A 27,778-nucleotide genomic window follows, 5' to 3' on the forward strand; every position below is an offset into this window, starting at 1 on the left:
TGTTTGCTCTACGGCGGCGTAATGTGCGCCCTGCTCTCTGTGAATCTGGGCCAAGATCTCTATCTTCTCCCCTGTCAGAACGGCGATCTGCCTTGTTTACATAGGAAGATTGACGTTCTGCCTCTCCGGGGAACGATCAGGGGTGGCCGGCGGACATCGGGTCCATCCCGTGTCCAATCAGTGCACTGATTTGGCAAGTGTTTAAACACGATTACCAACATGTTCTTCTCCAGGATGACCACCAATTCATATTCTTACCCAATGACTACTTCTCCCCTTTTCTATATATCATATTGTATGTCGTACAATGCTTCCATATCCATGTATGTAACAACTTAGCAGCCCCTTCTCAGCTGTAACACGCAGAGACCAATCCATGTTTCTTCTATATGAATCTAAATGATTACATACTTGGGTTGAAAAAAAGAAAAAAGACCCATGTCCAAGTTTACAAAAAAATAAATAAAAAATATGTATTTTTCAGAATCCCAAACCCACCTCTTATAAAATATAATTCAATTGGCTCCGACAGGAAAAAATATATATATTTCCCGTTTCAAGACACTCTCAGGATCAGCAATGTATGGTCATTACTGATCGTTAATAAATAGATTACATAAGCTGTGCATTCACCTTCATCATGCGTTTCAGATGAATCGCTGAGCTCTGTGGGCAGGTCTTCATTATCATTTAGGTCCAAGGATGGAGACGTGACCGGAGAAAGGAGCTCCAATTTATGGTCCTCCATGTTTGCAATCAACAGCTCCCTCTCTAACGAGCTGTCGAGATCGTCCAGCAAGGCCCCATCATACTACAGAGGAACAAAGAGAAGAAGAAAATCAGCTTGGAATGTGGAATTCCTCTACTAAAAGCCCCAGTTCCTGTCACATCGTGTTTATGGTCAAATTCCTTTATATTATTTCAGTGGTGGATACGGAAGATGGGGCTTTTGTAAATTTAGCACTGAAGAAATGAATGAATTCTGATTTGTTCAGCAATCCCTCATTTAATGATTAACCACCACGACTACTTCTGTGGGATAGCTCCTCCCCTTATCCACTTCCATACCAGGAAAATCCTGGCACTCCTCTCCTACATGTAAAAATTATCATTTTGTTGCTACAAAAATTACTCAGAACCCTTAAACATATTTTTTAGCAGACACCCTAGGGAATAAAGTGGCGGTCATTGCAACTTTTTTTCTCGCACGGTATTTGCGCAATAATTTTTCAAACAGTTTCATGAATTAAAAAAAACAGTAAATTTAGCCCAAATATTTAGTACAGCCCTCAAAATTTACACTTGCCTGTTCGCATTTTGCAAGTAAATTTTGAGGGCTGGCGAGTGTGGGCTGCCTGGGAGCCGGGCGAGCGAGCAAGGAGAGGAGAGTCGCCACTGCTGCTGCTGTCGCCGCCTGGTTGTTCAGAGCGCGGGGAACATAACAGCTTTCAATTCAATAGCTGTGTTCCCCGCTGCGCACGTCATATACAGCCCCTCCCCCCTTGTCTGGGAAACTATCACCCATCCAATCCTGGGATGGGTGATCTGTCTATTAAAGTTTCCCAGACAAGGGGGAGAAGGGCTGTATATGAGGCGCTTGGCGGGGAACACGGCTATTGAATTGAAAGCTGTTATGTTCCCCGCGCTCTGAACAACCAAGCGGCGGCTCCTCTCCTACCCAGCACAGGTAGGCTGCAATGTGGGGGAACTCTGCCTGCAAAGTGGGGGAACTCTGCCTGCAAAGTGGGGACATTTCGCTGCATTGGGGACATTTTTCTGCACTGGGGACACATGCTGCATTGGTAGACATGGGAAGGCTGCATTTTTGGGCACAGATAAAGTTGTTGTTAATATTTATTTTTATAACTTAATTCTGCATAAAACATTTAAGTGTCATTTCATGAGATTTATGAAGGCGTGTCTAGGCAACTGGTGGTGAGTACGCCTTGAGGCCTGGCTAGTAGCTCAGGACTTGAAATTTTGAGCCCTGATTTAGTATAATGTGAAAGATGATGTTACGCAGAGTAAATAGATACCTAACATGTCACGCTTTAAAATTGCGCACACTCATGGAATGACGCCAAACTTCGGTACTTAAAAATCTCCATAGGTGACGCTTTATTTATTTTTTACAGGCTACCAGTTTAGAGTTACAGTGGAGGTCTAGTGCTAGAATTGTTGCTCGCACTCCAACGCACGCGGTGATACCTCACATGTGTGGTTTGAACGGCGTTTACATATGTGGGTGGGACTTACGTATGTGTTCGCTTCTGAAGTGTGAGCTACTGGGATACAGGTGCGCTTTAACTTTTTTTTTTACTTTATTTATTTTTTTACATTATGTTTTTGATCACTTTTATTCCTATTACAAGGAATGTAAACATCCCTTGTAATAGACCGCACATCTTTCCTCCAGGCTGGAAAGAATGAGATTGAAAAAAAAAAAAAAAAATTCACCGATCTCAAGCCAACAGTCATAACGTCGCGCCTGGGCCTCCGACGGTCATAGAGATGACTGGATGACCGGAAATCTCTATGGTCGTCATCCGGCGGCGGCCGAGGGGAGAGCATGGGAGAGCCCGGAGAAGCACCGGATGGTGGTGGGAGGAGGGGGAATGTAAGAACGATCAAGCGGCGGAACTGCCTCTATGATCGTATTTATTGTGCACAGAATCGCCGGTAGAAAGTGATATCTGAATGATGCCTGTAGCTGCACCGATCATTCAGATATCCCCCCTGAAAATCAAGGACGTCATATGACCTACTGCGGCAGGAAGTGGTTAAAAAATACCTATATAGCTTAGAATTAGAATAAAAAAAAAAAATATATATATATATACATACATATACACACACACACATACATACACACCTATATAGCTTAGAATTCAGGATGTATTCTATTTTATCAACTTCTGCAGCTGGACTGTGTAATGCAACATCTGGATAATGTAACCGATGTACATGACCTTTTCTAATTCCAGGAATGAACACCAATTTCGCAACAGATCCGGAATAAACAAAAATGACTGCATCCATAAAGTAGCCCAGTAGACCGAGATGACAAACCCGGTAAACAGACTGCAAAAAGGAAATCTGCAGATATAACCTCCAAGCTGCAGTGTCCAAAATTAAATCAGTCATACTAAACAGTCACAAGTGTAATCACTCGGGCTGGAGATAACTATAATTATCTTTTTTTTTTTTGGTACTTGCCATAAAACCTTTTTTCGTTGGGGTCACTGCAGGATACAGTTGAATTAAAAAAAAAAAAAAAAAAGGAAGAAACAAAAAAAAACACAAGGAAGATCCATTCCCAAAAACGATTTTGCATTGAACACAAAGTAGTTTATTCTATTGTTTATTGGGACACAACATTTATTTTTTTCTTCAGTGTTGAACAATACTGTAAGTTAACCTTTTTATAAAAAAAAAAAATGCAATTTTTTTTCAGTGCGCATAGAAGTAGCCTAGTAGACCGAGATGACAAACCCGGTAAACAGACTGCAAAAAGGAAATCTGCAGATATAACCTCCAAGATTTCGAGCATGCGCACTTGGAAACGTCCACGGACGGCGCATGCGCCGTTCGAAAACAGCGTCAATTACGTGGGATCATGATAGTTTTACATAAAACACACCCACTACTAGCCAAATTCGAATTAGGCGGGCTTACGCCGACACATTTACACTACGCCGCCGTAACTTAGGGCGCAAGTTCTTTCTGAATACGGAACTTGCGCCCTAAGTTACGGCGGCGTAGTGTATCTGAGATACGCTACGCCCGCCCAAAGATACGTAAATGTATCTGAATCCGGGCCAAGACCTGCAGAAGATGAGCTCCAGACATTATTTTGGCCTGAAACAGACAAGCAGTAACGGATTGCATTGGTGCAGGTTGGCCTTAGACACGGCTCAGCAATGAGAGAAGGAGGATCTGGTACAGGAACCGGCTTTATATAACATATGTGAAACCCTGGCTGGGACACCATTGGGAAACTTGCCTCTTGTGGCAATCTTTGTGCGGTTTCTCACGGTTGGGAACACTGAATTGTCGAGGCAGAGATGAGCTCAGCGCCAAATTCTAAAATCCTGATTTCATGTGCTCTGTTCATCGAATCTTTCATTTATCTGATCATTTCCAAAGGTTGGGCACAAAACGACCCCCCCGGTCAGCATCTGCAAACCACAATAATGGACCAGTACTTACAGCAGGGACATCACTGCTGGCTGTGGATGGCACATTACTGCTCGTCAGCGAAGGGTCCGCCAGGTTGCAGTTCGTTTCGGACTTAATCTCGCTGCTGCTTTTGGAGGAATTATCATTCACCTCAACTTCCTCCACTGGAATCTCTTCACAATAACTGCAAACAAATATCAAAAAAATTACTCTCAGCAAGCAATGATTTCTGCAATCTGAAAGTTCAAAGTAATACTAAAGTCTCATTTTTTTTCTCTTTAAAAATAATAAACATGTTCTACTTATCTCCTCTGTGCAGTTGGTTTTGCACAGAGCAGCCCAGATCCTTCTCTTCTTGAGTCCCTCTTCAGTGCTCTTGGCCCCTCTCTCACAAGCAGCTTGCTATGGGGTCACCTGAGCCGAGCTGTAGCCGTGTGTCCATTCAGACACAGAGCCAAGGTTCGGCCCCACCCCCTCTTTCCCCATTGGTTAACTGACTTTGATGGACAGCAACGGGAGCTGTTGGCACTGCTGCTGTGTCTCAGCCAATCAGGAGGGAGAGTCCCGGATGACTGATGCACATCGCAGGATTGAAATGGGTCTCAGGTAAGTACAAGGATGGGGGGGGGGGGGGGTGTCTGCGGCACACTGAAGTTTTTTTTATCTTAATGCATAGAATGCATCAAGATAAAAAAAACCTTCTCCCTTTACAACCACTTTAGGGCAGTGGTCTCCAAACTGTGGCCCTTGACTTGGCTTTATCTGGCCCTTGGGGCACGATTCCACCAACTGATACCATCAATAGGGCACTATTCTTCCCAATGATACCATCAATGGGGCACTATTCTTCCCATTGATACCATCGATCGGGCACTATTATTCCTATTGAGACCATCGATGGGCACTATTATACCAAAGATGGGGCACTATTCTTCCCATTGATACTAAGGGTGGGGCACTATTCGTCCCATTGATACCAAGGATGGGGCACTATTCTTCCCATTGATACCAAGGATGGGGCACTATTCTTCCCATTGATACCAAGGATGGGGCACTATTCTTCCCATTGATACCAAGGATGGGGCACTATTCTTCCCATTTATACCAAGGATGGGGCACTATTCTACCCATTGATACCAAGGACGGGGCACTATTCTTCTCATTGATACCAAGAATGGGGCACTATTCTTCCCATTGATACCAACGAGGCACAATTCTTCCCATTGATACCAACAATGGGGCACTATTCCTTTCATTTAAACCAATGATGGAGCATCATTAATGCTCACTGAGCATTTTCTGCTCCCACTGGTCACAATTCGACCCCCCTAAAGTCTGAAGGCCTGTAAACTGGCCCTTTGCTTAGTAAGTTTGGAGACCCTTGCTTTAAGACAAAGCGCAATCTGCACAGTGGTGTAACCAATACAAACCAATGACTGATCACTTTTAAACAGACGGCTCACAGTAAAGAGATATCTTCCTGGTTTCATTGAATTGCATGTTGCACCGTTTCCTTGAATACACTTGATTCCTTAGTGAATGTTACACTCTATATCAGGGATATGCAATTAGCGGACCTCCAGCTGTTGCAGAACTACAATTCCCATGAGGCATAGCAGACTCTGACAGCCACAAGCATGAACCCAGAGGCTGAGGCATGATGGGACTTGTAGTTTTGCAACAGCTGGAGGTCCTCTAATTGCATTTACCTGCTCTATATGGTCACATGTTTGTGTACACATGACCATCTCACCTATACAAGCTTGTTGGACATCCCATTCCAAAATCATGACCGTTAAATATGGAGTTGACCCTTTGTGGTTATAACCACCTTCCACTGTTCCCAGGAAGACTTTCCAACAGAAAACTGGAAGCACACGTACGTGTTAAGAGAGGAGTGTCTGAAACACCCAAATTCAATGGCTGTAGAGTTGTCCACATACGTTGGGACATATAGTGTATTATAGAAAGTAAAAGCATCCATTATCATTTTTAGCCTTACCCCACGGTGTTAAAATCATCATCTGGGGGGACATAGTCCTCGTCATCGCTAGTAAGGCCAAGCTCATTGCCATAGCACTGGTGAACAAAATGCCAGAGTTCCTTCGGACACAAAGGCTGCAGAGAAGAAGGCTGGTTAATATGAGGTGGGCACTGAGAAGGTTAGTGGACAGAGATGGACATTGAGAAGAAGGTTAGTGGACAGAGATGGACATTGAGAAGAAGGTTAGTGGACAGAGATGGACATTGAGAAGATTAGTGGACAGAGCTGGACATTGAGAAGAAGGTTAGTGGACAGAGATGGACATTGAGAAGAAGGTTAGTGGACAGAGATGGACATTGAGAAGAAGGTTAGTGGACAGAGATGGACATTGAGAAGGTTAGCAGAAACAGATGGGTGTTAAGAAGCAGGTTATTCAACTACAGGTGGACATTGAGACAGTGATTATTTATTACAGATGGTACAGAAATGAAGACTGAGAAGATTAGCAGACCGAAATGGAGGTTGAGAAGAAGGTTAGGGGGACAGAAATGGAGGTTGAGAAGAAGGTTAGGGGGACAGAAATGGAGGTTGAGAAGAAGGTTAGGGGGACAGAAATGGAGGATGAGAAGGCTAGGGGACAGACATGGAGGATGAGAAGGCTAGGGGACAGAAATGGAGGATGAGAAGGCTAGGGGACAGAAATGGAGGATGAGAAGGCTAGGGGACAGAAATGGAGGATGAGAAGGCTAGGGGACAGAAATGGAGGATGAGAAGGCTAGGGGACAAAAATGGAGGATGAGAAGGCTAGGGGACAGAAATGGAGATTGAGAAGAAGGTTAGTGAAGAGAGACAAATGTCAAGAAGACCGGTAGAGACACCAACATTGGGAAGAAAGGTAATAGACAGAGACAGTTGTTAATAAAACATACAGATTCAAAGAAGGTTAAAGGGCAAGTTCCCCTTTCTGGACTTGTTAGCCTCATATTTCCCCGCACCCGCGGTCACAATTTAAAAACAGTTCGGCCGTGTCATTCATTTACAGTTTCCCAAGAATGAATAGACTACAAAGTACCATCATCCATTGCGGCTGGAGGCTCGTAGTTCTGAATGAACTGTGAGTGTGCTGGTGAGCGCTCTCGTAGTTCATTCATCTTCTTGCACTCAAGTAACTGCAGTAGATTGGTATTGCACCTGCGATCTGCTGATCGTGGGTGCAATGCTCTGCAAGCTCCTTAGACAAAAAAAAAAAAAAAAATGCACGTTTTCTTTACTAGCAAAAATTTGTGCATTTTTTTATTCAAACGGTGAACTTATCTTTTTATACAAATGAATGTTGAGAAGATGGTCATCAGACAAAGGAGGACGCAGAGAAAGTTAAACAGAAATGGACACCAACAAAAAGATTAGTGAACAGAAATGGACATTGGGAAGAAGAGGAGTGGACAGATGAGGAATGATAAAGGTGCCACAAGTGTTAAAAGACAGTGGGCTCCATTCACAAAGCGGAATCTTACTGCATCCGAGTAGGAGGTAAGATACCGCACAGCGTTTTTTTTTCTTTACATTTTTTAAATAAAAAAATAATAATAAAAAAATGAAAAGCGACTAAAATACCACATGCAGCATTTCATGAAGTCATGCAATATTTTAGTAGTGAAAGCCTGCGGCGTCCTTTACCAGTGTAAATAGCTGGTTGTTAAGGAGCAAGCAGCCGCCGGCGCCCTAAATAACATGGTTGTTAAAGAGTAGGCTGGCGCTACTGAACAACTGACGAGTCCTCAGCAAATGACCTACCACCATTTAAAAATCATGGGGAAAAAAAATGTCCCCCCCCCCCTCCAAACCACCTCCTGAACATACCATGTTCCAAACCCCCCCCCCCCCCGCCCCAACACCGGTCAGGGTTGTGGGGAAGAGGCCCTTGTCCTCATCAGCGTGGGGACAAGGTGCTTTGGGTGGGGTGGGGAATGGTATGGTTCAGGAGGTGGGGGTGCCCACCAGGCTGCATATTCAAATAAGAGTATGGTATGGATTTTGGGGGGGAACTCCACATGTTTTTCCCCCCCCATGATTTTTAAATGCCAGCAATTATTTTCTCTACATTCAGGGGGGAACACCGCTAACAGCTGATGACTCATAAGTTAAGGACGCAACGGCTGCCCACTCCTTAAGGCTGCATTCACACCTTAGCGCGGCGTTTTGTACCGCGATTTGCTGCGTCAAATTGCAGCGTTTTGTACCGCGACAAAACGCTGCGTTTTTAACCGCGTTTTTTTAACAGGTCTATGTCAGCTATGCCGAAGTCGCCTGAATACGCGCGACAAAAAAGGGTCCGGGACTTGTTTGAGCTTCACGCGATCGGCATGGAGATGTTAACCATCTCCATAGAGATTAATGTTATTTCTCCCCTCCAGCGTATCTGAGCGTCGCGCTTCAGACGTTTTATCGCTCAGGTGTGAATGCAGCCTAACAACCCTGTTTACAGGTTATCAAGGACGCCGGTAGCTGCCAGTTCCTTAACTATCACACGCCATCACCACTACTTCTATATCGCATGCTTTTAATTATTTATTTCCTCCTGTGAATTACGCTCAAGTCATGCCGTATTTACCAAGCGTTTTTACTTTATGCGGTAAATACTGCATAAAGAAATAGCGAGCTGACATTTTCAGGATCGCATGCCGTGTTTGGGAAAACACCCAAATACCACAAGTGATCTGCTTTTGTGAACTAAGCCCAGTCAGTATGTTACCTTTTCAAGCAAAGCATTCTGCCAGAGGCGGAACATCATCATGTAGGTTCGATCTCTTGCCCCAAATGAGGTGAAAAAGTGCTGTAAAAGAAAAGGCGTGTATAAACATAATATACATTCTCTTCCAAACCATGATTACCGAGCTTGTGGATCATCCATTACTTGAATACCATTGTGTGTAAAGCCAGTCATAAATGGTTTGAATCTTGGCCTGTTCAGCAGGGACCGGCCAAGATTTGAACCATGTATGTGCAGGCTGACTGTACCCAAGTTGACAGATCGATCAACTTGGATACAACCAGCCTGTCAGATTTTTCATGTGATTATTGCTAGTGGCTATAGCCGCTAGCAATAATCACTGTGTTTTCTCAGCTGGGACAGCTCCCCTCGCCGGGAGAACACAATAGCTCTGTGGGAGAGAGTCCACCATCAACACACTGAATGCGATGATGGGGGAAATCAAGCAATTTAATTTCCTGCAACCCACGAAAGCAAAGCGTTCCATCTATGGCTGGCTTAAAGGAGTTCTCCAAGCTAAAACTTTTAACCCCCGCTGTGCCCGGGCTGTAAAACTATACAAAATAAACTTTCACTTACCTGCCTACGATCCCCCGTTGTTCCGATATCGCCGTCCCGTTCTCCGGTCCCGGTCTGTTCCACTTCCTGCGGGTCGGTGACTCACAGTGGCCGCAGCAATGTCCCGTCGCGGCCGCTGATAGGCTGAGCGCACTGCGAGTCACCGACCCGCAGGAAGTGGAAGAGACCGGGACCGGAGAACGGGACGGCGATATCGGAACAACGGGGGATCGTAGGCAGGTAAGTGAAAGTTTATTTTGTATAGTTTTACAGCCCGGGCACAGCGGGGGTTAAAAGTTTTAGCTTGGAGAACTCCTTTAAGGAAGACAATAAAAAAAAAAAATGTATTAAATAAAAAGGAAAAAAGGAAGAAGTACAGCAATTTGGATTTCTTACCTTCTCATTGTCAGTGCAAAGTTGAATTGCATTTGGAATTAGTCTGGCTGTCTTTTCTTTAGTCATTGAGCAGATATCCTTCAATCGTACTGTTAACTATGAAACAAAAGTACCAATTTACTTCTAGACACAGCAAAACGAGTACGATAAATACAGAGCAAAAAGGAGGGCGGCAATCCCCCGCTAATAATTATATCCAAAACTTCTAGAAAGTCAAAATTAGGAAACACTACTGACACAAACAGTCTTTTGTCTTCTTTATCTACAGACTACCTGGCTCTTTAGCCAATTATAAAAGTGGAATGTTTTCCTGAAGATCATCCAAAAGGTGAATTACTTTCAAGAGCAGACATTTTTGCAAATAGATATAGACACATCTGTAAGGCCCCTTTCACACGGGCGGACCGTTCGGGTCCGACTGTCGGTTTTTCAGCAGACCTGAACGGGCATCCATGCAAGTCTATGGAGCGACGGATGTCAGCGGTGACCATGTACGCCAACATCTGATCCACTCCAATCTGCTAAAATCAGACATAGGGAGATACATTCGCCATCCGTCCTGGCAGATCAGATGAGATCGGATGAAAATGGACATGCTTTCTGTTTTAGTCCAATCTCTCCATAGGAATTGGCGGCCCTCGACAGGCCCCTCCCCGCTTAGTGAGCAGAGACGGACCTGTCATCCGCCGGCTCAGTGGAGATCAACGGAGAGATGTCGCGCTGAGCTGGCGGACTCGGCTGCAACGGATCGGCCCCGTGTGGAAGGGGCCTTAACCAGAAAGAAGGGCTGCAATGGAGTACGCTACTGACAGTATGGCCACACTCATAGGACAGATCTGTTAGAGGAAACACTCATGTAACAAAAAGGTGCTTCCATTGTTGGGGAAAATCAAAGTCTAGGAACTTATTTCCAGACAGGCCTGTGATAAGCATTAGATGTGTGCACTGGCAAAAAAATTATTCGTGTCATTCGTTTTTTTTGGGTCATTCGTTCCGATTGCCATTCATAAATTTGAAAATTCATAAATGTGAAAATAAGAAAGAAAAATCCAAAAGAATAACTAATAATAACCAACTTAAATAATAGGTATTGGAATTTTCATTTCAAATTTGTCTGTTAGTGAACGTAACGAATACAAATTAATCAAAAGTTACGAATTATCCCAAATAATGAAATGTCTCATCTAAACGAATGGAATGAATTAATAAAACTTTTTTTATTATTATTTATTATTATTATTAATTCATTATGTTTCATTCGTTTAGATACAGTTTTCATTATTTCGGATAAATTAGTTTTCGTTATGTTTACCAACAGTCAAATTTGAAAGGAAATTCTGATACCTATAATTTAAAGTGGAGGTTCACCCAAAAAATCTATTTTTAACATTAGATTGAGGCTAATTACGGGAAGCAGAATCGGTGTTTTTTTTTAAATCAATGCAGTACTTACCGTTTTAAAGATAGATGTTCTCCCGCTGCTTGCGGGTATGGGCTGCGGGACTGGGCGTTCCTATTTGATTGACAGCCTTCCGACGGTCGCATACAGCGCGTCACGAGTTCCCGAAAGTAGCCGAACGTCGGTGCGCAGGCGCCGTATAGAGCCGCACCAACGTTCGGCAACTCGTGACGCACTGTATGCGACCGTCAGAAGGCTGTCAATCAAATAGGAATGCCCAGTCCCGCAGCCCATACCCGGAAGCCACGGAGAACATCTATCTCTAAAATGATAAGTACTGCCTTGATTTAAAAAAAAAAAAAACACACCCGATTCTGCTTCGCACAATTAGCCTCAATATAATGTTAAAAAAAAAAAAAAATTCGGGGGAACCCCCCGCTTTAATTGTTCCTAATACTCAAGTTATTAGCTAGTTATTTTGGATTTTCAAATATTCTGAAAAACTTGTTAAAAATGGGTTCTAAAATCTATATAGATAGCGATATATATATATATATATATATATATATATATATATATATATATATATATATATATATATATATAAAATATAAAAAAAAAATGGTACTTTAGTCGACTTTTTAATTAAGATCATGAATTTAAATGAATATGAATTGATTGTCGGCCATTATTGGCACCTTAAGCGCAAGAAAAGCTGTAGAAAAATGCATCCCTTTAAATTCTATGTCTGTCCTCACACCGGTCCGTTGTGATTCCGCTGTGGTAAAAATCTTTCTTACTGCACCTCCCCATTGAAAGCGCATCAATAACGCACCGTGTTAGGTTTCTGGTGTGTTTGAATCACATGACCAATGAAAAAAAAACAAAAAAACACAGTAAGCACAGTAAAAATCGCATGCGTTTTTGGCGACAATTTTGGGCACCTTTTTCTCTATCGGCAAACCGTCTAAAAATACCATTTGCGTTCGCCAAAATTTTGGTGCATCTCTAATATTCACCTTCTCCATCCGACCTTGCAGTCATTGTTACTGGAACTGAAAGTGAGGAAGACCACCAAACTTTGGGTTGTCACTGGGACAGAAATCCTCCAATAGGGGCTGTTCCGCAACAGTTACAAGAGGGCATTTCCCTCACTTTGGAGAGATTTTATCTGACTTCCTGTAGTGTCGTGACAAGGCAGGAAGTGACTAACAGGGTGCCCCCTAATGGGTTCCCCAAAGAATACAGGCATCACCTTTTTAATGTATCAGCTTTTTCATCCAGCAGTAAACTCTTACAGCAAAAAGAGCAAGCCCCGAGCATGAGTCAGTTCAGATAAAAATGGCTGGATGGCTAATTAGATAGGTCCAACAGGTAAAACTCAGACCTAGGAATGGAGGCTCTACCAAGCCTCCAGACTCAAGGATCCAGGATAGAGACGGACACAAATCCCGGATGTGTAGGTGGAAAACTTACAGTAGGTAACACATACTCCATCACCCGTCCTATCGTCCTATACATAAAATGCCATCAAAGGACACACAAAGAGAAAAGGAAAAAAAAAAAATACTGACCAGAGTCTCCCAGCGAAAGATGTTACTGTAGAAGCATATCCAGTTCTCAGACAGGTAGAGGCGCCCCTGTAGTAAAATGTCCCTCTGCAGAGCACACGAATAGTCTAAACACACAGAGACGCAGCAGCAAGTCAACATACTGAAAATACAACTCTACCCTTTTATCTTTTTAAACAGAAAACTGTTCCAGTACATTTTACCGATTTAAAGGAGCAAACAGATTATACTATGGTAAACCGGAATCCGATTTTTGCTATGGGTCCAATTCTTTTTCCAGTTGCCCTAGTTTTTAGCTGAATGGAGGCTCCTTCCTTTTGTTTAGGTTTCTTTTTTAAATGGGGGGGGGGGCTTGGCACATTACAGGTTATAGGCCCATTCAGAGATCTGTCTCCCTTTCCTATGAACACTACAGCTGCTAAAGATCAAACCATAAACCTGTGCGTTAAAGTGGTTCCAAAGGCAGAAGGATGTTTATCTTATTGCATTCTATGCATTGCAGCCTCATTGACTGAGACAGCAGCAGGCGCTATTAGCACTGCTGCCAATCAAAGTCAGTGAGCCAATGAGGGGAGAGAGAGGGACAATGTCTGAATGGACACACAGAGCAGGAGCTTGGCTGCCCCCGTAGCAAGCTGCTTGCTGTGGGGGCACTCGGCAAGAGGGAGGGGCCAAGAGCACCAGCGAGGAACCCGAGAAGAGGAGGATCGGGGACACTCTGTGCAAAACCAATTACACAGAGCAGGTGAGTATAACATGTTTGTTATTTAAAAAGAATAAAATAAAAAAAACAAGGACTTTAACCAGTTGTCGACCAGCCACCGCTGGCTACTGCGGCTAGTTGGCCCTGGCTGCGTGAATCGCCATAACGGTACGTGCATTGGCTTTTGCAGGCTTGCCCGCAGGTCTGACGGACTATGTGCGCCGGCCACCCGCAAAGAGAGGCAGAATGAAGATCTGCTTTTGTAAACAAGGGCGATCCCCATTCTGACAGGGGAGGAGAGAGAGAGATTAGTTGTTCCTAGTGATCAGGAACAGGGATCTCTCTCTACTTCTAGTGAGCCCATCTCCCTGACAGTTAGAACACACAATAGGGAACACTTAACCCCTTCCCTGCTAGTGCAATTTATACATTGATCAGTGCATTTTGTATAGCACTGATCGCTGTATTGGTGTCACTAGTCACCAAAAAGTGTCACTTAGGGTCAAATTTGTCCGCCAAAATGTTGAAGTCCCGCTAAAAACTGCAGATCATCGCCATTACTAGTAAAAAAAAAAAATTATACGACATAAATATTTCCCTTATTTTGTAGACGCTATAACTTCTCCGCAAACCAATCAATATACGCTTATTGCGATTTTGTTTTTACCAAAAATATGTCGTAGAATATATATTGGCCTAAACTGATGAAATTTGTTTTTTAATTCGGTTTTTTTTAGGATATGTATTAAAGCAGAAAGTAAAAAAGCCTTTTTTTTTTTCAAAATTGTCAATCTTTTTTATTTATAGCTTAAAAAAAATAAAAAATTTGCAGAGGTGATCAAATAGCACCAAGCAAAAGCTCTATTTGTGGGGGGAAAGGACAATAATTTTATTTGGATACAGCGTTGCACGAACGTGCAATTGTCAGTTAAAGTAACAGTAGTACCGCATCACAAAAAATGGCCTGGTCATTAAGCGGGTAAATCCTTCCAGGGGTGAATATCACATTAAAGGCTAGTTAAAAATTTCTCAGACCGGTAATTTCCTGACCACAGATGGCCCCTTAGAATGTAAACATATAGATTGTTACACATACAGTGAAAGTCTGGGAAAAGTAAAAAAAAAAAAAAGTACATCCCTGCACTACATACAAATCATCTCTTGCTTTATTCCTTTAAAAAATGCAGCAAGTACAGGAAAATATCTAGAAAGAAATAAAGTAGCCAGACGTAGGATTAGTAAATCACATAAACGCTTACAGCAGGGCCAGAGGTACGCAGCAACCCGGTGTTGGGGGTTTGCACCAAATAGGTGAAAATAAATAAAGAACTAGAGGTTATTATAACATTTTAAATTTTATACACGATATTTTTCATTAAAATGCATTATTCTTTTCTTTTATTTGTGTAGGCAAAGCATATTTGCACAAATTTATTAAAATTTTCTATAATTTATGTATCATCAAGGCATGAGATTACAGTGTTTATTAATGGATTTTCAATATTGTTTTTTGTATTTGTCTATAGTTCAATTTTTTAATTTACTGCATTAAAGTATAACTAAAAGGCAAAACTTGCGCAAAAGTTATAGCGTCTACAAACTATGGGAATTTTTTTTTTTTAATAGTAAGCTATTTTTTTTAATTCCGACTTGGTTTGCAAGCGTCATCTTGCAAGACGAGCAGGATTCTAGTCTCTGGGGTGTGCAGTACGGCATTTGGCTAGAGGTGTGGAGGCGCCAGTGACAGACAGAGCCGCTCGGAGACACTTGGAAACACCAATTTCCTGAGTGCATCCGAGTGGCGCAGAGTGTTTCCCAGTGTCCTCGGCGCCCCAACACCTCTGACCACATGCGGTACTGCAAACGATGGCAGTCACTGTGGAACAAATTGTCTGAGTTTCTATTGACTCCTATGGGGAAACTTGCTTTGATATGCGAGTGCTTTGGATTACAAGCATTCTTCTGGAATGAATTATGCTCGTAATCCAAGGTACCATTGTGTACAATGGAACCTTGGATTACGAGCATAATCTGTTTCAGAAGAATGCTTGTAATCCAAAGCACTCGCATATCAAAGCAAGTTTCCCCATAGGAGTCAATGTAAACGAAAAAAATTTGATTAAAGTGTAAGTAAACCCTTCTATTGTTTTCAGCCAAGGAAGCTGCCATCTTGGCCTCTGTTTAATCTACAACTGCCATAATGCTGCACATGTGATCCATTATGACACCAGTCATTGGATGGTTTGACAGTTTGGTTGAGAGGACAACCAATGTGACAGCTAGCATTTCCGGCATGCCGGGAAAGTTAACTGTTTTTTGAAACTATAAAATAGAAGGATTTACTTCCGCTTTAACAATGACTTCTATGGCACACAATACCGCATGTGGCCAGAGGTGGGGGGGGGGGCACCGTAGAGACTCGGAAATACTTGGAGATTGTTTGACTGCCCTCGGAAACACAGTATTTCCGAACGGCTCCGGTGCCCCCCGCACCTCTGGCCAAATGCGGTACTGCACTCACAAACAGAGTCAGGATTTAATAAACAAATATTGCTTAACGCTAGTTAACCGCGTTACTCGCAATCCAAGGTTCCACTGTTTACACACAATTACACACACGTGATGTGGTGTAGAGGTGCCGCCCTGTAGCAGTGAAACTTCTACAGGGTGGATCTTAAGCGGTTAATTGAACAAGCTGAAGTTAGAAGCCGATTGGCTGCCATGCACAGTCGCACCCCAACCCCCCCCCCCCCCCCCCCACCCCAATGTCGGCATCTCAACAACTCTGAATGATCCGGGATCACGGTACAAACTGAACGGCTTGCTTCTGGCTTCTTACCAACAATGAGACGCTCTGTATCTGGCAGTTGTTTAAAGAGTTTCCGAAAATCTTCATTTCTTTGTTTATACGTTGGACTCAGGACCTGGAGATACAAATGGTAGACACTTGTGAGAAGCGGCCTGGGAAAGGGGGGGGGAGGGGGAGAACACGGTGGCGGCAGCGATAAGAAGACACAAATAACAAAAAGACAAAACTAATGACGTGTTGTTTATTGAGTGGGAGCCAGAAACATGCAGACACCATTCTCTGTATATATTACATAATAGGGACTGATTGTGTATATAAGAATAATACGTTGTGAAGAAATGCACAGGTGGTCATGTGTGCGTCCCGTTATCGGACCTCGTTATCAGGGCAGAGTGACCGCGCTCTGATGATTGCGAAATACAAGAAGTGAAATTGCTGAAGAAGGGAACTGTGTAATTAGTGTAAATGTCAGTCATGAATCTGACAATGGAGAGCCCTGTTGGGAGTTTTTCCTACATTTTCAACTTCCACAATACAGAGGACCGGTCCTGTGGCAACTTACCAGTGAGATTGTATGCACACCCCAGGTACACAATCTATAAAAAAGGGAGAAGTACAACCGAAGCTTCGTTCTGCACTCCTGTGACCAGTTTTCAGCAGACAGCGGGCTGAAGCCCGTTGTCAGCTGACGTCACAGAGCCGGTCTAGGCTCGGGAAGGATCGCAACCATATGGTCAGGATCTACCCACATGTCTGGAACGGCAGCCAGCTCAGCCTCTCAGCGAGCCGCCTGTTCCCTCCACGTACCAGCGCTCCAGTGAGCACGGGGGGGGAAGAGCAGAGAGCCACTGAGAGCCTGAGCCAGGCGCTCCCACCCCCTCCACAATCGAGTGCTCCAGTGAGCAGGGGGCAGAGCAGAGAGCTGCTGAGGGCTTGAGCCTGAGCAGGCCGCTCCCGCCCCCCTCCACAGCCCAGCGCTCCAGTGAGCGGGGGGGGAAGACCAGAGAGCCACTGAGGGCCTGAGCCGGCCGCTCCCTCCACGAACCAGCACTCCAGTAAGCGGAGGGGGGGGAGAGCAGAGAGCCACTGAGAGCCTGAGCCGGCCGCTCCCACCCCCTCCACAAACCAGTGAGCAGGGGTCAGAGCAGAGAGCTGCTGAGGGCTTAAGCCGGCTGCTCCCAACCCCCTCCACAAACCAGTGCTCCAGTGAGTGGGGGGCAGAGCAGAGAGACGCCGAGAGCCTGATCCGGCCACTCCCGTCCCCTCTACAAACCAACACTTCAGTGAGCGGGGGACAGAGCAGAGAGCCACTGAGGACCTGAGCTGGCCAATCCCGCCCCCCTCCACAGCCCAGCGCTACAGTGAGGGGCAGAGCAGAGAGCCGCTGAGAGCCTGAGCCGGACGCTCCCACCCCCCTCCACAGCCCAGTGCTCCAGTGAGTGAGGGGCAGAGCAGAGAGCCGCTGAGAGCCTGAGCCGGCCGCTCCCACCCCCCTCCACAGCCCAGCGCTCCAGTGAGTGAGGGGCAGAGAGCCGCTGAGAGCCTGAGCTGGCCGATCCTGCCCCCTCCACAAACCAGCTCTCCAGTGAGCAGGGGGGGGGGGGGGCAGAGATCCGCTGACTGACAGTCACAAGCTCTCTGCTCAGGGAGCCTCGTAGAATTGAGTGATCAATGGTATTTGGTGGCTCGGTTCTCACCCTCAGGGCCGCGGGGGACAGATGCAGCTTCCGCCTAGGTAAGTACGATTCTAAAATTTAAAAAATCCCATACTTAACATTTGAATACAAAGGAGTATTTAAAGAGATTATTACACTTTTTTGGGAAACCATCCAGCACTGCAGACAGTCACTGATCTAGCTGGTTTTGCAATGTTAGTGTTGACTGATCAAAGCAAATTTACTTTTACTCACATGTAAATTAAAGATGAACTCCGGGTTTATATACAAAGCACCGAGCTCGGTAATCATTAAAGAATATGTACACCCAACATTTCTTATTCCTGAGATGTCTCTGCATGAACTTGTATGAGAAAGTCTCCTGTTCTCTTTGTATTGCTTCCTTTGTGTGAAATCCCTGGTGTTCCTGCCAGTCCCTATGCTACTATTCTTTCCTATCAAAAACTGACCACACTAGTAATGAGAACACAGTGTGGTCAGTTTTCTGGCTGTGCTGGGAACTCAGCCTGCTCTCCTCCCATAAACGTGTGCTCCCTGCACAGCCATGTGCAAGGAACCAATCAGTTGTGCAGAAGTGGTCATGTACTAACAAGACCCATGCTGAAAGGAGGAGAGCAGAGAGATGAGCTCATCATTCTACTGCTTCGCCTTTCACTGATCAGTCGCAGGCTGGAAGAGGGACAAGACTTGTGTTACTGAACTGCAGCAGATATTTATCAGGTCTCCTTCCCTTTCAGACTGTGTAGCAGCACTGTGTATGACAGGGCTCGACAAATCCCGGGCGCCAGGTCGCTATGGCGACTAGAAATAGGATCCTGGCGACTTTTGAGCTGGCTCCATCTGGTGGTGAGCCATTGGTATTACAAGTTATTACCACCAGATGTGTAAGCTGGCGCCATCTGGTGGTGGCCGTTGGTATTACAAGTTAAGCATTACAAGTTAAACAGCAATTCTAATGTCAGTTTACACTATTTTCACTGCCATCTTCTTCCCTCTAATTAGAACCCCCAAACATTTATATATATTTTTTATCCTAACACCCTAGAGAATAAAATGGCGATTTTGGGAAAAAATTACACTTTTTTTAATTAAAAAATAAAACACTAAAGTTATCCCCATTTTTTTTAATATTATGAAAGATAATGTTACGCCGAGTAAATTCATACCCAACATGTCATGCTTTAAAATTGCGTCCGCTCGTGGAATGCCGACAAACTTTTACCCTTTAAAAGTGGTTCGAACACAGCGCGGGAAGCGGGGATGACACCACGATGGCCGCACAAGGACACCGGACCGGACGAGGACGCCGATGGACGACAGGCAGGACGCGATGGACGACGGGCAAGACACTGACGAGGGGCATCCAAACTAAGTATTTTTTTTTTTCAGGAATTTTCCTTCAAGTTCGGGGGTGTGCGCTATACGCCGGGGCGCGTTATAGCAAGATAAATACGGTAAGTATAAAATTTTTTTTTTTTTTTTAACAAACACCAAGGACATAAACCAGTTGTCGACCAGCCGCCACAGTTACACTGCGACAAGTTGGCCCTGGCTGTGTGATTCGCCATACCGGTACGTCGGTTCACGCACTGGCATTTGCAGGCACGCGCGCTGGCCTGCAGGTCTTGTGTCTGCCGCTGGCCACCCGCGAAGAGAGGCAGAACGGGGATCTGCCTTTGTAAACAAGGGCAATCCCAGTGTTGACAGAGGAGGGGAGAGAGAGAGAGATCAGCTGTTCCTAGTGATCGGGAACAGTGATCTCTTTCTACTCCCAGTAAGCCCATCCCCCTGACAGTTAGAAACACCTCCCTAGGGAACATTTAAGCCTTTGATCGCCCCCTAGAGAAGAGGAGGATCCAGGCTGCTCTGTGCAAAATAATTACACATAGCAGGTAAGTATATAACACGTTTCATATTTTTAAATGAAAAAAACGTTAGTATCACTAACTGGTGTATATATATATATATAAACACAGAAGAATTAGTTGTGTTACCTGCAGAAAATAAATCAGGCATGAAGAGTGACAGTTATTATGCAGGTTATAAAACATTTAATATTATTTTTATCATTTCTGTTTTTTATTAACTTTTTCCCTACAGAGTCCTATTATTAGAAGGTTATCAGACAGGAAGAGAGGTATGTGAAGGTTGCTTGGTGAGAGGTGACAGGAAGGTGAGCCGTCAGATCTCTGTACAGACCTATAGAGAGAGAGAGACAGGGAAGGGCTGATAACCTGGAGGTCAGATCTCTGTACAGACCTATAGAGAGAGACAGGGAAGGGCTGATAACCTGGAGATCAGATCTCTGTACAGACCTATAGAGAGAGACGGGGAAGGGCTGATAACCTGGAGGTCAGATCTCTGTACAGACCTAAAGAGAGAGACAGGGAAGGGCCGATAACCTGGAGGTCAGATCTCTGTACAGACCTATAGAGAGAGACAGGGAAGGGCTGATAACCTGGAGGTCAGATCTCTGTACAGACCTATAGAGAGAGACAGGGAAGGGCTGATAACCTGGAGGTCAGATCTCTGTACAGACCTATAGAGAGAGACGGGGAAGGGCTGATAACCTGGAGGTCAGATCTCTGTACAGACCTATAGAGAGAGACGGGGAAGGGCTGATAACCTGGAGGTCAGATCTCTGTACAGACCTATAGAGAGAGACAGGGAAGGGCTGATAACCTGGAGGTCAGATCTCTGTACAGACCTAAAGAGAGAGACAGGGAAGGGCTGATAACCTGGAGGTCAGATCTCTGTACAGACCTAAAGAGAGAGACAGGGAAGGGCTGATAACCTGGAGGTCAGATCTCTGTACAGACCTATAGAGAGAGACGGGGAAGGGATGATAACCTGGAGGTCAGACATCCACAATGAACACACTACAGGCCGGATTCAGAAAGAATTTACGTCGGCGTATCTATTGATACGGCGCGTAAATTCTAAGCTGCGCCGGCGTATCTTCTTTCTGTATTCAGAAAGCAAGATACGCCGAAATTTGGCTAAGATCCGACTGGCGTAAGTCTTACACCGTCGTATCTTATTTGCATATTTACGCTGGCCGCTAGGTGGCGCTTCCGTCGAAGGAATTACGCAAGGAATATGCAAATTAGGTAGATACGCCGATTCAGAAACGTACGTCCGCCCGGCGCATTTTTTAACGTCGCTTGCGTAAGGCTTTTTCCGGCGTAACGTTACCCCTCATAAAGCAGGGGTAAGTCATGTTAAGTATGGACCGGAACAGTGTCGTATTTTACATCGTTTACGCAAGTCATTTGCGAATAGGGCTGTATGTAAGTTACATTCACGTCGAAAGCATTGACAGTTTGCGGCGTAATTTGGAGCATGCGCACTTGGAAACATTCACGGACGGCGCATGCGCCGTTCGTAAAAAACGTCAAATACGCGGGGTCACAATTAATTTACATAAAACACGCCCACATCATCCACATTTGAATTAGGCGGGCTTACGCCGGACAACATACGCTACGCTGCCGTAACTTAGGGTGCAAGTTCTTTATGAATACGGAACTTGCGCCCTAAGTTACGGCGGCGTAACGTATCCGAGATACGGTACGCCCGCACAAAGTTACGGCGGGCTATCTGAATCTAGCCCTACATGCTCATTTATTCTGATGATCTTCCTCCTGCAGCTTCACCCAGAGGTCTATTAAACAGATCTCCTTCAGTCTGTCTCCTCAGTCTGGTCTGCCTGGTTACTGTTAACCTGCTCAGTGATGTCTGTCATTAGAAGTAATCTCAATCATTTAACCACTTCAGCCTTGGAAAATTTTATCCCCTTACTGACCAGAGCACTTTTTCACAATTTGGCACTGCGCCGCTTTAACTAACAATTGCGCGGCCGTGCGACGTTGTACCCAAACAAAATTGACGTCCTTTTTCCCCACAAATAGAGCTTTCTTTTTTTTTTTTGTGGTATCCGATTATCGTTGCGGTTTTCATTTTTTGCACTTTAACCTCTTGACCACTGGGCACTTAAACCCCCTTCCTAAACAGACCAATTTTCAGCTTTCGGTGCTCTCACAATTTGAATGACAATTACTCAGTCATACAACATTGTACCCGTCTGAAATTTTTGTCCTTTTTTCCCCACAAATAGAGCTTTCTTTTGGTGGTATTTGATAACCTCTGGGTTTTTTATTTTTTGTGCTATAAAAGAAAAAACACTGAAAATTCTGTAAAAAAAAAAAATCTTGTTTCTGTCATATTAGCGGGTATTGCGGAGTATTGGGGGTATTGCAGCGTATGGGGGGGTTATTGCAGCGTATGGGGGGGGTTATTGCAGCGTATGGGGGGGGTTATTGCAGCGTATGGGGGGGGGGGGTTATTGCAGCGTATGGGGGGGTTATTGCAGCGTATGGGGGGGTTATTGCAGCGTATGGGGGGGTTATTGCAGCGTATGGGGGGGGGGTTATTGCAGCGTATGGGGGGGGTTATTGCAGCGTATGCTGTGTTTTGAATAAAAGACAACAGTTTGGTCATTGGAGTGCGGCTATCCATCCTCTTTCTTCGTATCTTATGCATGGTCAGTGCATTGCCAGCACCCACGGTATCCTGAGTCAGTCCATCTCTACATAGTGACCCACCTGGAGCGGTGATCCCTTCTCTTCTCTACAGGGATTTGTGTATTTACACACACTGGCCCAGATTCTCAAAGGAGATACGCCGTCGTATCTCTGAGTCTGAGCCGTCGTATCTATGCGCCTGATTCTTAGAATCAGTTACGCATAGATTTGTATTAGATCCGACCGGCGTAAGTCTCTTATGCCGTCGGATCTTAACCGCATATTTACGCTGGCCGCTAGGGGCGTGTACGCTGATTTACGCCTAGAAATATGTAAATTAGCTAGATACGCAAATTCACGAACGTACGCCTGGCCGACGCAGTACAGATACGGCGTTTACGTTAGTCTTTTCCCAGCGTAAAGTTACCCCTGCAATATGAGGCGTACATGCGGCATACCAATGTTAAGTATGGACATCGTTCCCGCGTCGAATTTTGAAAATTTTACGTCGTTTGCGTAAGTCGTTCGCGAATAGGGCTGGGCATCATTTACGTTCACGTCGAAAGCATTGGTTTCTTGCGGGTTAATTTGGAGCATGCGCACTGGGATACTGGGATACTTTCACGGATGGCGCATGCGCACATTTCAGAGGAGGAGCCAACGGCGGGTCAGAGGAGGAGCCAACAGCGGGTCAGAGGAGGAGCCAACGGCGGGTCAGAGGAGGAGCCAACGGCGGGTCAGAGGAGGAGCCAACGGCGGGTCAGAGATGACAGTTGCTTCTTTAAAAATTATGATTTTAAATCAAGCCTTTTTACTAGTGATTTAAATCAAATCCTGCTGCGGTTAAAATCCAAGGTCGATTTAATCCCACCAACAATTAGATGATTTAACAAACGTTCTTAAAACAGATTGGAAAGTAAATTCTACCCATGTATGGTCAGCTTTAATCTCACATGCTCCCCTGATAGAACTTCATCCACTAATGGGAAGAATCAATATCAGTCACTGGTAAGGCTGTAAAACTGGTGCGTTTTTCTTTAAGCCATTACCAATTACATAAAATCTGACAGATTCGCCTGCAGGGACGTTCCATTGATAACGGACACGCAGTAAACCGTCTTCCTCCGACATATGTACTTTAAGAGTCCTATTCATCTGGATGGAAATAATCCTTTCCCTAGAGATCAATGATTGCCAGGACACACAATCCAGTAAGCGATTACTTTCTAGGATCATCTGAAGGTTGGGGGACAGTTCCCAGAATCCTAACCAACCACAGACAGTAAAATCATCTTTTTATACAATTCAGATCTGTCTGGACCGGGGTGGATTTCATTTAAATCATAATTTATAAAGAGCAACTGTCATCTTCTGTCCCGCAGCGGCTCCTCCACTGACTCGCTGTTGGCTCCTCCTCTGTCCCGCAGCGGCTCCTCCACTGACTCGCTGTTGGCTCCTCCTCTGTCCCGCAGCTGCTCCTCCACTGACTCGCTGTTGGCTCCTCCTCTGTCCCGCAGCGGCTCCTCCACTGACTCGCTGTTGGCTCCTCCTCTGTCCCGCTGTTGGCTCCTCCACTGACTCGCAGTGGCTCCTCCACTGACTCGCAGTGGCTCCTCCTCTGTCCCGCAGTGGCTCCTCCACTGACTCGCTGTTGGCTCCTCCTCTGTCCCGCAGCGGCTCCTCCACTGACTCGCTGTTGACTCACCAACAGTCCCATTCACTTTAATGGGGTGGCTGGTGATGGGGCAGTGACACAACAAGGGGAGGGACGTGGCGGCAGCAGGTGAGTGGATGCCCGCTAACAGGCGCTGCCATGATGGATCAGAAATGACAGGTGCGCTTTAAATGTAACGACTTATTCTTGCTGGTAGTTAGAATCTTTAATATTTGCAAACAAAATAAAGGTTTCCTATTTAGAATTCTAAGCTGTCAGGTTAGTAAAACAGCGATATCAGAACCGACTCAATCATACAGTTTGTAGTGTACATAGATTAGCAAAACAATGGGATAAAGGAATATTCCTGAACTTTGGTTTATCTCATGGTTACTGCGAAATCGTGTGAATGCATCAATGCAGTGCATGTTATCTCAGCTTGCAGAGCTTGGGTTCATTGAATGAGTTTACACCAAAAATGTAAATATTGCAGAATATACAGCCTCGTGCTACATAACTAAGCTCCATTTCATGCTGAATAAACTAAATAATGCATCTTAAACTGAAAACTATCTATAGATTTTTACTCCAAAAGCATGTTATTAAAATAAATTTGATAAATAATACATACAAAAAAAACAAACAGATTTAACCACTTGCTTACTGGGCACATATACCCCCTTCCTGCCCAGGTGAAATTTCAGCTTTCAGCACTGTCACGCTTTGAATGACAATTGCGCAGGCGTGCGACGTGGCTCCCAAACAAACTTGATGTCCTTTTTTCCCCACAAATAGAGCTTTATTTTGGTGGTATTTGATCACCTCTGCTGTTTTTATTTTTTGCGCTATAAACAAAATAAGAGCAACAATTTTGAAAAAAAAAACTCAATTTTTGACTTTTTGCTATAATAAATATCCAAAAAAAAATTATTAGTTTAGTCCGATGCGTATTCTTCTACATATTTTTGGTAAAAATAAAAAATCGCAATAAGCGTATAGTGATCGGTTTGAGCAAACGTTATAGCGTCTACAAAATAGGGGATAGAATTATGACATTTTAAATTTTTTTTAATATTATTTTTTTTACTAGTAATGGCGGCGATCTGCGATTTTTGTCAGGACCGTGACATTGCGGCGGAAAGATCGGACACTTTTGACACATTTTTGGGACCATTCACATTTATACAGCGAACAATGAAATAAATATGCACTGATTATTGTATAAATGTGACTGTCAGGACATGGGTTAACACTATGGGGCGAGGAAGGGGTTAATGTATTCCCTAATTAGTGATTCTTACTGGGGGGGGTGACCGATGGTTGTCCCTATGTACAAGGGACACACCATCAGTCTCCTCTCCCTGACGTCCTTGTCTCTGTGACCGCCGATCGTGGGTGCCTGGCGGACATCGCGTCGCACCTGACTGACGCGGCGGGCGTGTGCGCGCGCCTCCCAGTGGCCTGGAGGCCGTATATAGACGCCCTCCCGGGAATTAAAAGCCGCATTGTGGCCGCAAAAACCGGGAAGAGGTAAAACAGAAAAATAAAGTTTTATATTTAAAAAAAAAAAAAAAAAAACATTGATTTATATCCACCCTGAACCTATCCTTACATTTTTACTCCAAAAGCATTTTCTTAAAATAAAATTTGATAAAAATCAAAAAAATCAGATTTTAATCAAAAAAAAAAATCATCTTTTTTTGTTTTTAAAAAATCATTGATTTTTATCCACCCTGGTCTGGGCTCATCTCAGTTGATCTCACCAGTTCTTTGGAATCTTTGTAAAAATAAAGTATTGGTGGTTGGTATTGTATTCATAGGACTGGGGGGAGATGAAAGCAGAGTCCATCCTCTCCCACCCCTGGGACCTCAAGTATCTTCTACTATATTCAGCCGGCTAGAATGTCCTGCTGTGACTAGTATGCGAGGCATGCATGCCATATGAAACATCCGATATCTATGGGCCCATCCCGAGCACGGCCATGACAGGAGTCTCCATATCCAGGATGACATTACACAGCCTGCTGTCTCCAGAGAAGGAGTCATTGTGTGTGGGGCCCCCCTGGGAATGTTGGTGACGAGTCCCATCTCTCTGCTCTAGGAGGTTGTGTCCCCATAACATTGGTGCTGCTCCCTTCTCAGTCTGGCTACCAGATGCCAGCGGCTGCTTCATTGCTGCCACGAGGTGGGGAAAATCTCCAAGTCAAGAAAACAGTCTTTGGAAATGTCTAGATTTTCCTGTGCTGATAGAGTTCAGTGTGTGCAAAAAGTATCAGTTGAAATGGTCCCAGACAGTGAGGCAATCCTATGTGAGGATAATCAGCGGGAAGATCTGCCAGGCCTTGCTCAAATGTCCCAATATCAGAGACCACCACCAGGAACCCACTTCAATACCGGACACTTTCACCCCCTTCATGCCCAGCAGTACCACGTCACCATAGGACGGTGATCAGGCACACCGACTGGTGGTGACAGTATGTGGAAGAAAAAAAATAAAAAATAAAAAAATAAATTATATATATATATACACATACACATACATTATATATATATATATATATATATATATATATACATATATACACACACACATACACAGTATCTCACTAAAGTGAGTACACCCCTCACATTTTTGTAAATGTTTTATTATATCTTTTCATGTGACAACACTGCATGATCCCCTCCCTTCAAAAACTGAACCGCAGGGAAGTATTTCAACATGATAACGACCCCAAACCCACCCCAGAGACGACCACTGCCTTGGTAAAGAAGCTGAGGGTAAAGGTGATGGACTGGCCAAGCATGTCTCCAGACCTAAACCCTATTGATCATCTGTGGGACATCCTCAAATGGAAGGTGGAGGAGTGCAAGGTCTCTGATATCCACCAGCTCTGTGATGTCATCATGGAGGAGTGCAAGGTCTCTGATATCCACCAGCTCTGTGATGTCATCATGGAGGAGTGCAAGGTCTCTGATATCCACCAGCTCTGTGATGTCATCATGGAGGAGTGCAAGGTCTCTGATATCCACCAGCTCTGTGATGTCATCATGGAGGAGTGCAAGGTCTCTGATATCCACCAGCTCTGTGATGTCATCATGGAGGAGGGGAAGAGGACTAAGATTTTGCTCTCCCCAGATTACCAGCAAGAGAGTCAACATGTGGTCGGGTCTTTGCAAGGCCGGCCCCCTATTGTATTGTCACCTGTGATGACTGGTTGTAAACGGCTCACTGCAGGGTTTTCTATGGGGGGACGATAAGCAATTTCCAAGGCCAAAATTGCCAATGGTTACATATAGAGACTGAAATCTGTACGCCGACCATCATGGGCGTCCGCTGAAATTTTTTCAAGGGGGGGCCCTTCGGCAGCGGCAATACACAGTCACATTTAACCCTGTCTTCAACCAATAGCTGGGGTTTAATCCCCAGCAGCCGATTAGGATGGATGGTGTCAGTAGGGCAGTGGGCGGTGTCAGTAGTTTTTTTTATTTTATTTTTTACAAATTTATTTATTTTCACATATTTTAACAGTCTTGTTGGGGGGCTTTGGTGAAATAT

The 27,778-nt window shown here is 44.5% G+C and overlaps 1 protein-coding gene across 4 annotated transcripts in view; it reads right to left on the bottom strand.

Annotated features, from left to right (window-relative positions):
* Positions 1–27,778, bottom strand: part of GRAMD1B (GRAM domain containing 1B) — a 309,236-nt gene that overhangs the window by 25,815 nt on the left and 255,643 nt on the right. For all 4 annotated transcript variants that reach the window (XM_040326384.1, XM_040326383.1, XM_040326385.1 and 1 more), the window contains 7 exons: positions 16,400–16,484; positions 12,861–12,964; positions 9,888–9,983; positions 8,916–8,996; positions 6,182–6,297; positions 4,210–4,363; positions 634–811 (listed from right to left, as the gene is read on the bottom strand). In XM_040326384.1, the coding sequence (XP_040182318.1) occupies positions 634–811; positions 4,210–4,363; positions 6,182–6,297; positions 8,916–8,996; positions 9,888–9,983; positions 12,861–12,964; positions 16,400–16,484 (814 nt within the window). The remainder of the gene's footprint in view (positions 1–633; positions 812–4,209; positions 4,364–6,181; positions 6,298–8,915; positions 8,997–9,887; positions 9,984–12,860; positions 12,965–16,399; positions 16,485–27,778) is intronic.

This window comes from Rana temporaria, chromosome 10 (assembly GCF_905171775.1).
Source record: "Rana temporaria chromosome 10, aRanTem1.1, whole genome shotgun sequence".
Classification (NCBI taxonomy): Eukaryota; Metazoa; Chordata; class Amphibia; order Anura; family Ranidae; genus Rana; species Rana temporaria.